The sequence below is a fragment of the Desmodus rotundus genome, chromosome 3, assembly GCF_022682495.2.
Source record: "Desmodus rotundus isolate HL8 chromosome 3, HLdesRot8A.1, whole genome shotgun sequence".
NCBI classification, from domain to species: domain Eukaryota; kingdom Metazoa; phylum Chordata; class Mammalia; order Chiroptera; family Phyllostomidae; genus Desmodus; species Desmodus rotundus.
This window is the reverse complement of record NC_071389.1, coordinates 195,563,658-195,577,974: the sequence shown is the minus strand read 5'-3', so window position 1 is coordinate 195,577,974 and position 14,317 is coordinate 195,563,658. Positions and strand designations below refer to the sequence as shown.

The 14,317-nt window shown below is 61.7% G+C and overlaps 1 protein-coding gene across 7 annotated transcripts in view; it reads right to left on the bottom strand.

The window, feature by feature from the left end:
• MGAT3 (beta-1,4-mannosyl-glycoprotein 4-beta-N-acetylglucosaminyltransferase) overlaps window positions 1-13,604 on the bottom strand; it is a 28,180-nt gene extending 14,576 nt beyond the window's left edge. For 2 of the 7 annotated variants that reach the window (XM_045187036.3, XM_045187032.3), the window contains exon 1: window positions 13,429-13,604. Coding sequence is in view for 1 of the 7 variants with exons in the window: in XM_045187030.2 (XP_045042965.1) it covers window positions 3,693-3,760 (68 nt within the window). In the remaining 6 variants the exon portion in view is untranslated. Of the gene's footprint in view, window positions 1-9; window positions 2,279-3,633; window positions 3,803-13,428 lie in introns of those variants that run through there. The other 5 variants (XM_045187030.2, XM_045187034.2, XM_045187035.2 and 2 more) reach the window with 5 other exon arrangements.
• Between the last annotated feature and the right edge of the window lie 713 nt (window positions 13,605-14,317).

The following is a 14,317-nucleotide window of genomic DNA, read 5'->3' as shown; positions in this document are numbered from 1 at the left end:
TCCCCTCACCTGACCAGGTGTCTGCCTCAGGAGGGTCACAGGCCACAGGTGAGGAGGTGTCCCATCCCGGCTGCTGCCACATGCTCCGCAACCCTGCACCTGGCCTCCACAGCTGCATGGCAGCTGTTTCTCCCCGAGGGCTGTCCCCTGCGCCCCAGGCCCAATGCAGGCTGCAAGGAGGTGGCTGTGTGAGGAACTGACTTGCCCGGGCCTGGTGCCAGCCCTGCCCTTTCCTGGCCCCACCTCTTCCCAGGTGAGTCGCCTAACCTCTCTGGGCTTCAGTCTTCTCCTCTGTACAAAAGGATAACCAAGTACCCTGACTGGATGGCTCAGTTGGCTGGAGAATCGTCCTGTACCAAACGGTTGAGGGTTTGGTCCCCAGTCAGAGTGTGCATGGGAAGAAACCTGTCGATGTTTCTCTCTCTCCCCCTCAAATTAAGATCAGTAAACATACCCTTGGGTTAGGATTAGAAAAAGAAAGGGTAACCAAACAGCAGGGAGAGGCGCCCCACCCCACTGGAGCCACTCCCCAAGGCCGGGGCTGGTGGTTGGTTGCCCTCCAGGTTTCCGTGTACAGGTGAGAGCCCACCAGTGCCCAGTGAACTGCACGCCCACCTCCCCTCAGAGCCTCTCTTCCCGGTTCCCTCCAGGCAGAAGGTCACCTGAACTGTGCCCTCCCTCTCAGGGGGCTACTGGGCATTTTCAGTAGGACACAGGTGGGAAGCAGAGGAGTGAGGTACACACGCAAGAGCTTGAAGTAAAGCCCACAGATGGGGGGGGCCAGGGGACCTGGGTCCGACTCATGACCGCCCTCCGAGGACACAAGCTGCTGTCCTGTGTGGGGCCCCGTGGGGTGGGCGCCATTGGGGGAGGAGTCTCAGTGAGAGGCCACACACGGGGCTGTGTGCAGCTGACCACGGGTAAGAAACTGGGGTCCCAGAGGAGACCCCCAAACAGCTCCTGCGCTGCCCGTGAAGGCTCGATGCCCCAGTGCACCGTTAGCAGGGCATGCGGACCCTCTGTTCAGAGTCATCCTCTCTAGGCTGCTGCTGGGACGGTGACGACATGACTGTCTCAGAAGAGGGCTGGGCGGCGGGGCTACGACCGTTCATGCTGCCAGCGTGCGTGCGAGGGAGGTGCATTGAGGGCCTTTAAACACGCTGTCCCATAATCCGGGGTCCCCTCCGGCCTGGAGAAGCTTCCCACTGGCCCACCTGCCTGCCCTGAACTCAGGGAGTGCCGAGTCCAGCCCCTGCGCCGGCCACACATCGGACACCAGGGATGCGAACATCCAGAGAACGGGGTGAAGGACGAGCTTTGGGCAAGCCCCACCGCTCTCTGTGCCTCAGCGTCTCCATCTGCCAGAGGGGACAACGCCCACCAGGGTGAGGTGCTGAAGGCCCAAGTGAGAAGCACAGTCAAGAGGACTCCCCGGGGGCACAGGGGCCTGGCCATCCCTGCAGGGAGAGCCTGGCTGGGAGGAATGGATGGAGGGCAGGGGCAGGCAGGGAGTGCAGGGAGGAGGGAGGAAGGAGGAAGAAGGAAGAGAGAGACCAGGGTCCAGCCAGGGTGCAGTCAAGGCGGTAGGAGGAGCGGCCAAGCCTGCAATAATTAACTGAGCAAGTGAGTAATCATTAACAGAGCTTCTGATTAGAGAAAGAAGAACACAGCCTTTTCTGACTCCTAGAGAGGAACCAGACTTCAGACAGGTGTTGACCAAGCCAAGACCCAGGAAGGCTCATCACACAAACCCTACGGGACCCAGAGGCCCTGCACCCAGGAAGAACTCATTCCTGGGCCCTGCTGTGCAAGACGCCCCCACGCCCAATCTCTCAGGAGGCAGGGGAGGTTGGGGATGGAGTAGCTGGATTCAAACCCTGCCTCTGCCTCTCCTCGACCCCCTGTGTGATCAGGTCACTTAATATCCCTGGGGCTCAACGTGGGACCAGCCCCTCACTCCATGAGGGTTAAAAGGGGTAATATCCAAAAAGCCATAACCTAGACCAGTCCTCTGGGCCCCTGCGCTGAGGTTTGGGTGCCTCTGTCCACAGCATCCCACCATGTGCCTGGCTGGGGCGCTGGCTGCAGGGCCTGTGGACACCTCCCTCCAAAATGCTCCCAGGACGTAACCCCAATCCTCCTCCTCACCGGCCTTCCTCCTGCTTCCCCGTTTTTAAAAATTCTGACTTGAAATTCTTAATTGTTGAACAAGAGGCCCTGCATTTTCATCTGGCACCAGACCCCGCAAATTCTATCACTGCAGAGTTCCTCTCAGGCCATGTCCCCCCTGCACAACAGCCCCCCAGCACCCTCCCTCCCCGCAACTCCCACACACTCAGAATGAAATCCAAACTTCTGTGCCCGTAGACCCTGTCAGGCTGGTCCCTGCCTCTGTGCTGACCTCGCCTCCCTTGCCCACTCGGCCCCACCCAGTCCCTGCCTCTCTGCCCTCCCACAGGTTCACCCGCCTCAGGGTCCTCACACTGGCTGTTCCCGCCACCTAGAATGCCCTTCCTTCAGATCTCCACATGCCAGCTACCTCCTCCCTTCCTGACTGGCCTGCTAAAGTGGCTGTCCCCTCCCCGGGTCATCTGCTCCACAGCACTCCTCGCTGTGGAAGCTGTCTCCTTGTTTATGCGTTAGTGGTCTGCCTCCCCCACGCACACCCTGCTCACTCGGAATGTCAACTACCAGGAGAGCAGGGTCACTGTGGGCCTTGGTTACTGGTCACTGCTGCTCCCGCCCCCTGACAAAGCCTGGCCCGGACACAGCGCTCTGTGAACAGCTGCTGAATGACAGCAGGACTCTTAGGAGAGCCGGTGACAGATCCTGAGTGACAAGTACTGCTTGGTTTGGGGGTGCATGGGGCAGCAGTCCTGGCCAGTGCGTGCCCACCCCAAGCAGGGGGCCCTCCCCTGCTCCAGAGACCCAGAGAAAGTCCCACCCTCTCAGCCCCATCCTCCCCAGGCAGCCCCGGCAGTGCCAGCCCCTCCCACCAGGCTGGCCTGTCCTCCGGGGACAATATACAAAGGGCCACTTCAGTGCGGAGCCTCGGCTCCCTCTCCAACCCAGAAGGCACCCCCACCCCTCCTCTGTCCTCACGGGGCTTTCCCTAGCACAGGCCCCGGAGTCAAGCTAAGCTGGAGAGGCTTTGTTCCAGGCCCGGCACCTGGGGGCGTGGGGGTGGTGGGAACCCCCTTGCAGTGTGGAGGCAAAATTGGCCCCCACATACCTGGGCAGTAGGAGTGGAGAGGCACTCCTGTGGGCACCTCCCCATGGGTACAGGGTGGAAGGTGGTGGAGACCCCTGTGTCCTGAGAGGCCTGGGTGCCAGCAGGGTCAGAGAGACAGGAGCAGACCTGGGGGACGGGGGGATGTGGGGCCAAGCCACAGGGAGGGCCGGGGCCTGAGCCCGGTCAGTTTCCATCCTGCCTGGGACCCTCCGCTGCAAAAGGAGGCACAAAGAACTGGCTTAAATGGTGGCTCCAGCAACCTGAGCTGATGACCTGGGGTCTGGGCCTGACGCCCAGAGACGACCGGGTGACTGCGGGAATCCCCAGCGTTCCTCCTTCTGGGCTTCAGTGAAGCCCAGCCGCCCACGCCCGGAATTCCCCCTCTCGCCGACCCTGCACACCTGTCACCCAGCCCCTCTGCTCCAAGTCCCCTGCTAGCCGCACCACCGTCAGCGATCACCTGGACAACAGCAGCAGCCGCCCTGATGGGCTCCCAGGCTGGTCCCCACGAGCCAAAACAAGCCACATCTGACGCTGCCTGGCCCTCCCACCTCGGAACCGCTGACCTCGGGGTAAAGTCCAAATCCTCCAGGAGGCTCCAAGTGGGTGCGCAGCCTCACACCCCCGTCCCCACGCCTGTCTCAGGCGGGGTCCGCTGACCTGCGCTCCTTCCAGGGCTCCCGGACCCTCCGCTTTGGAAAGACCCTGCCCTGCTGCCCCCACTATCCCTTACCCCAAACGGAGGCTGTGCTGTCCGGGTCGCCTGGGTTTCCCCAGCCCCAGCCTGACACAAAGGTGTGTCAACCTCCGTTTGTTAAATGAGTAAATGACCCTCTACCAAATCCCACACCTGTACCTTTCAGTAAATGCTGCTGGGTTCTCAGGCCTGGTCTAGGGCTTGGAAAAGTGGCCTCAGGTCCTAGTGTTGCCTGCGGCACGACCGGGACTCACACCCACCATGAGCTGGCTCACCTCCATGAATTCCCAGGGTCCCTTCCAGTGGGGGGTGGGAGCAGAGAGGGGAGACAGGAAATGACTCCAGCCTTCCGAGTCCTCTGAGCGACATGATGGCAGATGGCTGGGAGGGGGTATGGGAAGGAAGGGGTGGCAAATGAAGCGACGGCTCCTAGTAGGTTAGGGTCCTCCTCACAGCAGCTAGTGGCCATGTGCCTGGCACACAGTAGGTGCTCAACAAGACACTGCTGAGTGCAGGAATGAGCTTGAACTCTGGCTCTGCCACCCCAGTTCTGGGACCCCAGGCAGGAACTTGACCCTCTCCCAGACTGTTTGCTGAGACATAATAGGAGAAGCTAGTCCTCAGAGGGATTTGGGAGGTGACAAGGCTGCCCCTGGCCCAGAGCCTGTGGCTCCTGGATCTGGGAATCTGAGTGCCACAGGTAACCTCCTGCTGGGAGCGGTCTGGATGGGGCAGGTGCACAGCTGGTTGGCTCCACACTCTGGGCACCTGGCGGGCCTCCATAGAGCTGGAACAACGGCCCCTTTCTCCTCCCACCCCCTGCTCCTCTCTGTCCGCCTCTGCCTTCGAGGACAGCAGCTCCCGTGGGTCGGGACCTGGCTGTCTCCACTGGGGACATTCAGGAGGCCCTTACCAAGTGGCAGGGAGCCCCATGCAGGGCTGCAGGTGGTGGGCCCCCCCGCTCCTTAATATCAAGGGATCCACCCATCTCTCCTGGCTCAGTTAGCTACTCAGCCCTTCCCACCTACTGCACCTGGCGTCCCACCACTGGCCCCAGTAGTCCAACACCCCACCAGCTGCGGGAGGAGAGCAGAAACAGGACGGCAGCGACAAGGCCATCCCCACAGGATGAGGCCAGTCTAGGAGTCGTGTGGCCAGGGCTCCAGTCTCGGCAATGCCACCGACCTCCAGGGAGGCCCTGGGCGCCAAGAGCAGCGCCCCTTCCCAAGGGCTGTGAGCTCCATCGCAGCTCGCCCTCACAGCCCCACTTCACAGATGAGGAGACCGAGGCTTAGAGAGGGGCACAACTTGCAAGGTCAAGCACCCATGGGCTGCAGGGAGGGCTCGCCAAGGCCCAAGAGCGCCCCCTCCCTCCGGACCTCAGTGGACATCAGTGTTCTGTGTTCCAGAAGGCCCCCAGTCGAGGGTTCCCCTTGAAGTTCCATATTCTGAGCACTGTGTTCTGATGTCTGGTCCCCAGGAAGTTCTGCAGCCTGGAGTCTCCAGAGTGCTCCCGGGTTCCACATCTGTGTTCTCCAGCCAACACACTTCCACTACAGGGCACCGCATTCTCCGTCCGGCCTCCCGCCGCGGTGCTCACAGCCGCTGCTCCATCAGCCTTCAGGGGCATTTTCAAGCAGCAAGGAGGGCGAGTTGGGCGGGGTGTGGGGGTTCCCCAGCCCACCGCAGAGCACACAGAATGCTCTTCCCCACCCTTGTCTCCACTTCGTCTCTCCAGGACGCCCTCCTGACTACTCCAGCCCCTGCTGGCCCAGCCCCCGACCGTCCCTACTGCAGCAGCCTCACGAGACGGGCATTCCCCAAGGACGGAGGGCACCTCCTTCACGGGCACTCGATTAACACTTGCTGAATGAATTCACCAGGCACACCCGAGGTACTAGCAAGATCGCACGGGGGCTCAGCCTGAGGGACATGCACTCACATGTGACGAAGATGCTCAGCTGTGTGCGTGTGCAGGTGATGTGCACGAAACGTCCATGGGGAAACACAGACATGCTACACCGTGAAGTGGGCAGATCTGTCTGTGCCCCTGGAACCCAGCTCAGCCGCTGGCACACAGTAGGCCCTCAGTGAGTAGCTGCTGAATGAATGAATGAATGAGGTAGAGTCAGGGGCCATAGGAGAGGCAGAGATGGAGTCCCCACCCAGGATCAGGGCTCAGCTGTGATTACAAACACCTTTACCACAAGGGAGAGCTGGACCGCATCCTTGGAGGGCTGCCTCAGGGCAGGGTCAACCCAGGGCAGGGTAAGCAAGGCGATGCAGCACGCCCACGGGCAGTGGGGATGGAGGTGATGCCCACAGCCCTGGAGCCACCGCTGGCTGGGAGAAGGGGCAGGAATGGCTTCCCGGGCGGACGGCAGCACACGCGGGGGGGTGGGCTGGCTCTCCAGGTAGAGGGCCTGGCACATCAAAGGTGTAAGTAGGCAGAAGAGGACCGTGTGCAGACAACAGCAAGGGTCCCGAGACCGGAACACAGGGTGTGTGGGGTGCATGGGGAGAGAGGAGCAAAGGCCAGATTGTCACCATAGGAAGGAGGTCAGAGGTTTGGACCGTATGCAAGCAGAACCGCGTCCCAGTAGCCCCAGGCCTGGACACTCACTGAAGAAATTTTCGGTAATGAGAGACTCGAAATCTACATGTAAGCTGTTTGCCACTGATGCACCTGTTCTAGGGGGTGTGCCGGGTCCTAGACAACCCCCACTGGTGCGACCCAGCACAAGTGGCGACCCCAGGAGCGGACACAGTGAGCTGGCTGTTCTCAGGGCATCTTTTCTTACCTCTCTCCTTCAAAACATAACTTTACTCTTTTGGCTATAAAAGTTTACCACGTTCTAGAAAATCTGGGAATGACAGTGGGAGAGACAGGATGGAAGCAGGCGCCGTCCCGCCACCTCTCGGGCTAACACTATGGTCTGAGCGCTCCCCGACTTTCCCGTGCACCTCTTTGCTGGGGTGATTTGTCGACATGGACTTCCTGCCGGCTTTGGGGCAATGTGCACTTTCTCTGCGGAGCACTGTCCTCCACACTGGAAGCCCGAAGTGCCAACCTGAGCCCTGGGGGCTTTGCCTTTGTGGTTCCTTCCCACCCCCACTCCCACCCCCCCAGACCTTACCCGGATCTCACCGAGAAAGGCTCCAACTTGGGACAGGCCGCGGGGCTGGGGACAGAGTGCAGCCCCACAGGTCCGGGCTCTCCCAGTCCACACCACGAAAGGGACCCGCAGCCACTCTCAACGGCACTCGGGGTCAGTCCCAAGGCCCAGGCCTCAAGGTTTCCTTTGTGAGATGGGTGGCTTCAGCCGGCCACGTGGCCTCTAGGCTCCCCAGCCTGGCCCCTCCTCTGAGCTGAGGTGACAGTCACCTGGGCTGCGCAGCACCTGACAATTGCTTCTGGGAGCCAGGAGGCCCCTGGCCTCTTCCCGAGCTCCATGGCTCATCATCCAGACAGAAGCACCGGCACAGTAAGCTCCACTGCCTGCCCTGGGGCCTCCCTCTCCATGCCACCAGCACGTCCACCAGGCCCTCCACAGACCTGCCCTGCCCGCACTCTCCCACACCCCACAGGGACAGACAGAGGTCCCCTTAGGGTGGGCATCAGGCATGGCTGCCTGGAGGGGTCTTAAGGGATGCCCAGAAGAGGAGGGGAGGGGCATCCTGGGCGGAGACCAGCACCTGCAAAGGCCCAAGGGCAAAGCCAGTGCCTGGATTTCTGGTCTGGGTGCAGGTCACAAGCCTACCTACCAGGCTCCCCTGACCCTCCTGGCCATAGTAGAGCTTCACACTCTCTGGTCTTCATCCTGGGGAAGCAGGCTGTGACCCTGGACCAGCCATTCTCACACTGGGGACCTCGGCTTAGAGACCGAAGACTGTCCTGGGGTGTCCGAGAAGCAGATGGGGCTGACCCATGTGCCAGCCTGCACTCAGGCCTGGCTCTGCCCCCACCAGCCACGTGGGCCCCCAGCGATGCTGCTCCGGTTAAGTCTCTCCTCTCCCTGCCCGTCCCCCCTCACCCCCACTTTGCAGGGCGCCTTCCAGTGCAGGTCTTCTGACCTGGGCCACAGACACAGGTGAGGAGAGCCACGCCCCTGAGCCAAGTGAGAACCGACAAAGCGGGTGGGTATGGAAGTGCTTTTTAACTGGGAGCGCCACACAGGCCTAGTCATGCTTCTGCCAGTCGGGGAGGCTTTGCCCCGAAGAGCCACCTCCTGGCTGCGTGACCCTGGCAAGTCACTTGCCCTGTCTGGGACTCAGTTCGTGAGCTTTTGCCTGCACCAGCCGCAATGCCATGTGCTCACGCTCACCATTCAACACAGAGTTAAGAGACATTTAGTGAATGCTTCCTCCACGTCGGGCATGGTGCCGGCTCCCAGCACACACCCGTGTGCCAGCCCGGGAGCCCAAGCCTCCCCGCTTCCCTTCGCCAGCCACCGTCAGTCACCAGCCACGATTCGCCCCGACGGCGAGAGGAGGGCAGCCCCTTGAGGCTGACCCAGAGCCCTGAGCAAGCTCTGGGGGGTTCCGCGGCCAGCAAGGACCTATTTCCCAGGGGAGACCGCAGCAGCGGCTACTCCTGTAAACAAGCAGTGGGGGTACAGGGTGGGGGTCATCATGGTGTGTGCAGAGCTGGGGGGCAGGGGCAGCATGGAGCAGAGGCATGAGTCACAGGGATTGGCATCCCGGGGCATGGGGGGGTCTCCTATGGCAGCCTGGACCCCATAGGGCTGAACAGTGGATCTTGGAGTCCACAGGCCTCTAAATCCCCAAGGCAGCATTTTAAAAACTGGATTTGCACCCTCCCTCCCACGTTGGATTTCAAACTCGGGAGGGTGGGAGGGGCCCAGGAATTTGGTACTTTCCTCAAGCCGCCCAGGTGAGACTGAGCAAGGCTTCCAGAGGCCCCAGGACTACAGGGGGCAGGGGCGGGGGCAGTGCTGGAGGGACCAGAGGCCCAGAGGCCCAGAGGCGGGTATCCTACAGGCCACCAGGACACGGGTGAGGTAGCTGTTTTGGGCATCCAAGCCTCAGACAGCGGTCCCCTCTGGGTGACCAAGGGGACCTTGGTAGGCAGCCCTGTCTGGGGTCCTACAGACTGGCGACAGTCCCAGCCATGCCACTTCCGAGCCCCGAGCCCTGGGCTCTGGGCTCCCGGCTCCCTCAAACTGCTGAATAGGGAGAAACAACAGCACCTACCTCTCGGGAAGTGAGGCCTTCATGGGATAATGCAGGCAAAGTGCTTGGCCCAGTGCCTAGCACCCAGCAAGTGCTCAATAAATAGCAGCAAATTATGATGACTGGGAGGCTGAAGTGGGAGAACAGCCTAGAAAATCATCTATCACCGGCCTCGGTCAACCAGAACCCAAGAGCCTGCCCTGCCTCTGCGCCCCCACCCGCACTGCTCAGACCGGGTCTGCCCCGCTCCTTCGGGGACTTCCGGGCGGGCAGCCGGTCCAAGAGGGCAGCTGGAGGGCAGTCCCGCGGCCTGCACCCCGCCCCACCCACACCCCCACGGACTCTGCTTCAGTGGGAACCAGTCTTGAGCCAAATAAGCTCTGAATTCCTAAAATAGCAAAGTAATTAGGTATATAAATAATTCCTATTGTTTCAATTTTATTTTTAGAGTAAAAAAATGAAAACAAGTGAGGAATTTCCATTCCAACAGGGAAATTTCCATTCCAAGGGCCCTGTTAACCTCCTGTGTTATGGGGCAAGCCTTGGGCCCCCTGTGGGCCCCCTTCTAGACCACAGGGGGGCGTTTCACCGCCCTTCCACATGGCCTGCTTCCTGCCACCAGGAGGCTCTCAGATCTCCTGAAGCCTCATTGACACCTTCCGGGAGATGGGGACAAGCAAGGTCCATGTGACCACCGCCGCTGTAGCCTGAGGCTACCCTCTGGAGGGCCAGTCTCCTCCACCAGGGATGAAGAACAGGAGGGACGGCCGGAAGAGCAGGCCTGCTCCCTTGGGCTGAAAATCATTCACCCGCTCACTTGGGCTCCTGCAGGTCTGTGGAGCTCAGGCCAGTGGGACCCCCATGGTAAGGACACAGGTATGGTGCTCTGCGGGCCCACAGACAGGAGACCAGGACTCACACAGGCCTCCCTACGTAAGCAACGCTCAAGCTAAGACGTAAAGGATGGGTCAGCGGTAACAAGACGTGGTGCCTCGAGGTCCCCATCTGCAAAGGGCATTGCTGTGGTACTCTTGCCACGGGTTGCTGTAGAGATGCAACAAATGTCAGCTGCTGATATTTTTATGGGTGGGCCCATGAGAGGGGCTATAAGGCCAGGGACGACAGTAGAAAGGGGAGAAGGGTCCGCGTGATTTGGGGTGGATGGCTGGGTGACAGAGCTTCAGGGCGCAGAGGTGGGTAGAAGAAACATCCAGGCAGAGGGAACAGCAAAAGCAAAGGAACAGAATTTGAGGCTTGAGATCTCTCTGGATCACATCTCAGAGCCTTCTTAAGCTAAAGCTTGGGGTCCAGAAAGGCCACTCTGTGCAGAGCCCCAAGGCCAGGCAAAGGTCAAGGGGAGACCCTGGGAGAAGGGCCTCAAGCAAGAGTGAGGTCAGAGGTGTGGGGCCCCAAGAAAGGAAGACACCAGCCCTCCATTCCCTCTGCTGTCTATTGGTCCTGCTGCGGGCATTTACTCAGGGTGGCCTCCGGCCCCATCCTCAGCCTGCCCCTGCGGGCCCTCTTTGGGACAGTATGGCCGGGCAGCTCCCCAGATCCAGCCCACCGACAGTCTCCCAGTCTCCAGGGCCTTTCCTTCCTGTTCAACCATCACTTGTTAACCACCTACTAAATGCCTGGGTGCTGAAGCTGTTGTGTACTTGCTTCCATTAGGAGATCATTAAGCTGTTGGCAATTTGAAATGGGCCCTGCTGGGAAGATTTACACCACAGAAATGGGCCAACGCTGCTGCTCGTCAGAGAGCCAGATGCCAGCATGCCACAGACCTCTGCCCAAGCGTAGACACAGAAAGGCAGGCCCCTACCCATGGGACTCCCAGGCAGAAGAAGACAACAGGGATGTGGAATGCGCCGTGGCAGGCTGTGTCGTCTCTGAGGGGGCAGGGGTGGGAACAGGGAGATTTATTCTGCAAGGAGGGTCATGAACACCCACCAGAAACTGAACCAGAACCAAACCGTTGACACAAACAGCGATCGCACATGCCATCCCACTTTAGGAACTGAAGCACAGCCCACAGTCACCTAGTAAGAAGTGGTGGGGCTAGGACTGGAACCTGGGTCATCGGATCTGGGATCCTGGCTTTTCAACTTCTGCATCTGACCGCCCCGTGGCACAGTGACTGCCTCTCCTTCCTCCCGGAAGCATAGCGCTGGGTAGCCCTTGGGCGCCCAGTGGTATCTGCTGCTCAGCTAGATTCTAATCTCCTGAGCGCATGGCCTGCATCCTCTCCACCTGGCTGCCTGGCACGGTGCCCCTCACAGGAGGACATCGTGTTTGTTGACCTATGTGTCTGAAGAAACTTCTGGAAAAGAGCCCTGGTCCCCATGTGGTGGATTAGAGCTGGCTGGGCGGGGGTGCACCATGCAATATGGGGAACAAAGAGGCTTTGGCCTTGGAGTGCACAGCAGGGTCCCTTGAATGACATGGCTTGGGGCCAGAAGACGGTGGAGACCCAGAGGGGCAAGGAGAGGCTGTCTGTGAGGTCAACCCAGCCCACAGCCATCCCTGCCTGCTTCTGTCCTCTCCTCCTCGAAAGAGGATGGGGACACTCAGTCGCCCCCAGCCTTTGGCTCCCTCCCAGTCACATCCAGCCCGCACATGATCCTCACCACCACCGGGTGAAGTGAGCCTGGCCTGCCAGCTGGCATCGATGTCCCCGTTTTACAGGTAAAAATACCAACGCAGCAGCCAGTCCTTCTCAGGTGCCAGGCACCCTATGCACATTGTTTTCTCACGCAGTCCTCTCCGCACGGGGGGGGGCAGATGTGGTCAGAAAGCTGACTGCTTGAGGTGGTCCAACAGCCCCAGAAAAGGGATCCCAGTGGGGGTCAAGCAGCCCTGACCACAGCGGGGGGCACTGGGCACACCCTTGGAAGGACAGAGTGCCAGTTCACTGGGGGTGTGGCCCACCACCTCCTCCCCATCTGGCCCTCCCTCCCCGGGGGCCTTGGCTCCCTCCCCTCTCTTCATCTGGCTTCTCACTTGGGCCACTTGCAGTGCTCGACAAGCCCCCACCTCCATCTCTCAACACAGACCGGGCACTGGCATCTCTAAGCTTTTGATCACGCCATTCCCTCGACCAAATGCCCTTCCCACGTTTTCTACCAAATGAACAAACTCTTCCAGCTTCCAGTTATCACTTTGTCGGGAAAGTTCTCTCCCCCCTTGGGATCGCAGCCCCTCTTTCAATTCCCCAAGGACCCTGTGCCTCTCCCCCTAGCATTTGGAAGCATTAATGACCCCACAGAATGGCCAGCTCCCCTGTGGGATGGGTCGGGGGGCGGGGGTGGACTGTCTTGCTCTTCCCTCCATCCTTGGGTTTGGCCCCATGCCCATATCTTTAGTAACTGCCCCGGGGAGGTGACACACCAGTGGCCATAACTCCTCCATCAAGGCAGATCCCGATCCCGAGTAGTGTCCCAGGAGAGAAAAGGAGTGCTATGGGGACTCGGAGAGTGCCAGTTCTGGGGGACCATGCAGGGATCTCACTGGGGTAGTGTGCCTGCCCACACCCTTTCTGGGGCATCTTGCAGGGCTAGGAGAGTCCCCTGACCTCAGGCCACCAAGGCTGGCTGAGAACCATCTCTGCTTCCCCTGGAACCTGAGCTCAGGCACCCCCTTACCCCGCCATACACCCAGACTCGCTCCCCTCCCCACCCCAGGTTCCAGAACTCACTGTGTGCAGATATTTATAGCGCCCTCCCCCAGCCAGGTTCCCTCCCCTGCCCGGGGCAGTGCAGTTGCGGTTCTCTCTCCACTCCCCTCTGCTTGGTCCCCAACGGCAGCCACAGTCCTGCTCCCGCCCAGCACCCCGACTGCTCCTGGGCCTCCAACGCCGCCGCCGCAGCCCCAGGTCTGGGGGTAGGGACGGCGGGCGCTAAGGCCTCCCACTCCCCGCCCCGCGCAGGAGGTTTGTTGGGGCGCAGAGCACAAAGCATGCTCAAGCCGGGCGCCTCTGGGACGCCCCCCGCCGGGGCCGGGAAAAGAAAGGTCGAAAGGATGAGGCTCTGCCCTCCGGGGCCAGGGAAAGCTCCACTGAGAAGCCGGTTGGGGGAGGGGGCGCCAGAGCCCCTGCATCCCGCCCCTATCTCAGCGCCCCCCCCCAAGCCCCGCAGCCTACTGCTCTCGCCCCCCGCCCCAGAGGTCACGCTCGGGGAGGGGGCGTTGGAAGCCATGACTGGGGACGCCGCAGGCAAGGAGGAGGCGGCGCGGAGATGGAAGCGGAGGGCCGGGAGTGCGGGATGAAGGGGCTGCGGCGCGGGCCCCCAGAACACCAGGGTCAACTCACCCATCGCCTGCTGGGTCTCAGCAGCAGCGGCGGCGGCGGCTCCGCGGCCCCCGGGGCCCCCGGCGGGGAGATGCAGGCGTCCGCCGCAGCCTCTCGCCCCATCCCGGGCTCCGGCGGCGGCGGCTGCGGCGGGCGCCCGGCATCGCAGGCGGCGCGGCCCCAGCCCGGCCCGGATCCCCGCCCCTTGCCCCCACCTCCACCCCGACCCGCGGTCCCCGCGCGGCCGCCTGGCTGCACCCCGAGGCCGCGGCGGGGACCCGGTGAGCGGACGGCGCGGGGAAGGGCTCCGCGGGAGGCGCGCTGGGGGTGCCGAGGCGAGGCCCGAGCGCAGCGCGCAGAGGTGCCCGCTCCCGCCGGGTTCCGGCGGCTCCGGTCCCCGCCCCGCCCCCACCGCGCCCCCTCCCCTCCACCGCCGGCCGGGCTCTGTTCGCCGCGCCGGCCCGGGGGCGTCTCGGACGAGTCTCGGCCGCGTCTCGGCCGCCGCCGCTCCGCGCCTCCCGCGAGTGCGATCAAATGTGTGTGTGTGTGTGTGTGTGTGCGCGCGCGCGCCCCTGCCTGTGACCGTGCGTGCGCCGGCCCACGGCCCGGTGCGTCCTGTGCGGTGGTGTGTGAGCGATAGGAGGTGGGGCGGGTCAGGGAGTGTGCGCGTCTGGCGTGTGCATGGGTCTGCGTGTCCGTGGATGTGTGCGTCTGTGTTTTCCAGTGTGCATGGGTCTATGTGACCTGCAGTGTATCCCTGGGACTGTTTCTGTGTGCACGACGGTGTACATCTGCTTGTACCCGGACCGCGATTGTGTACACACAACTGTGACCGTGTGCAGAGAGGCCTCTAGGTCTCGTGTGGTGTGCTTGCCTGGCCCTGGGCGGCCGTGAGGAGGTATACACCCAT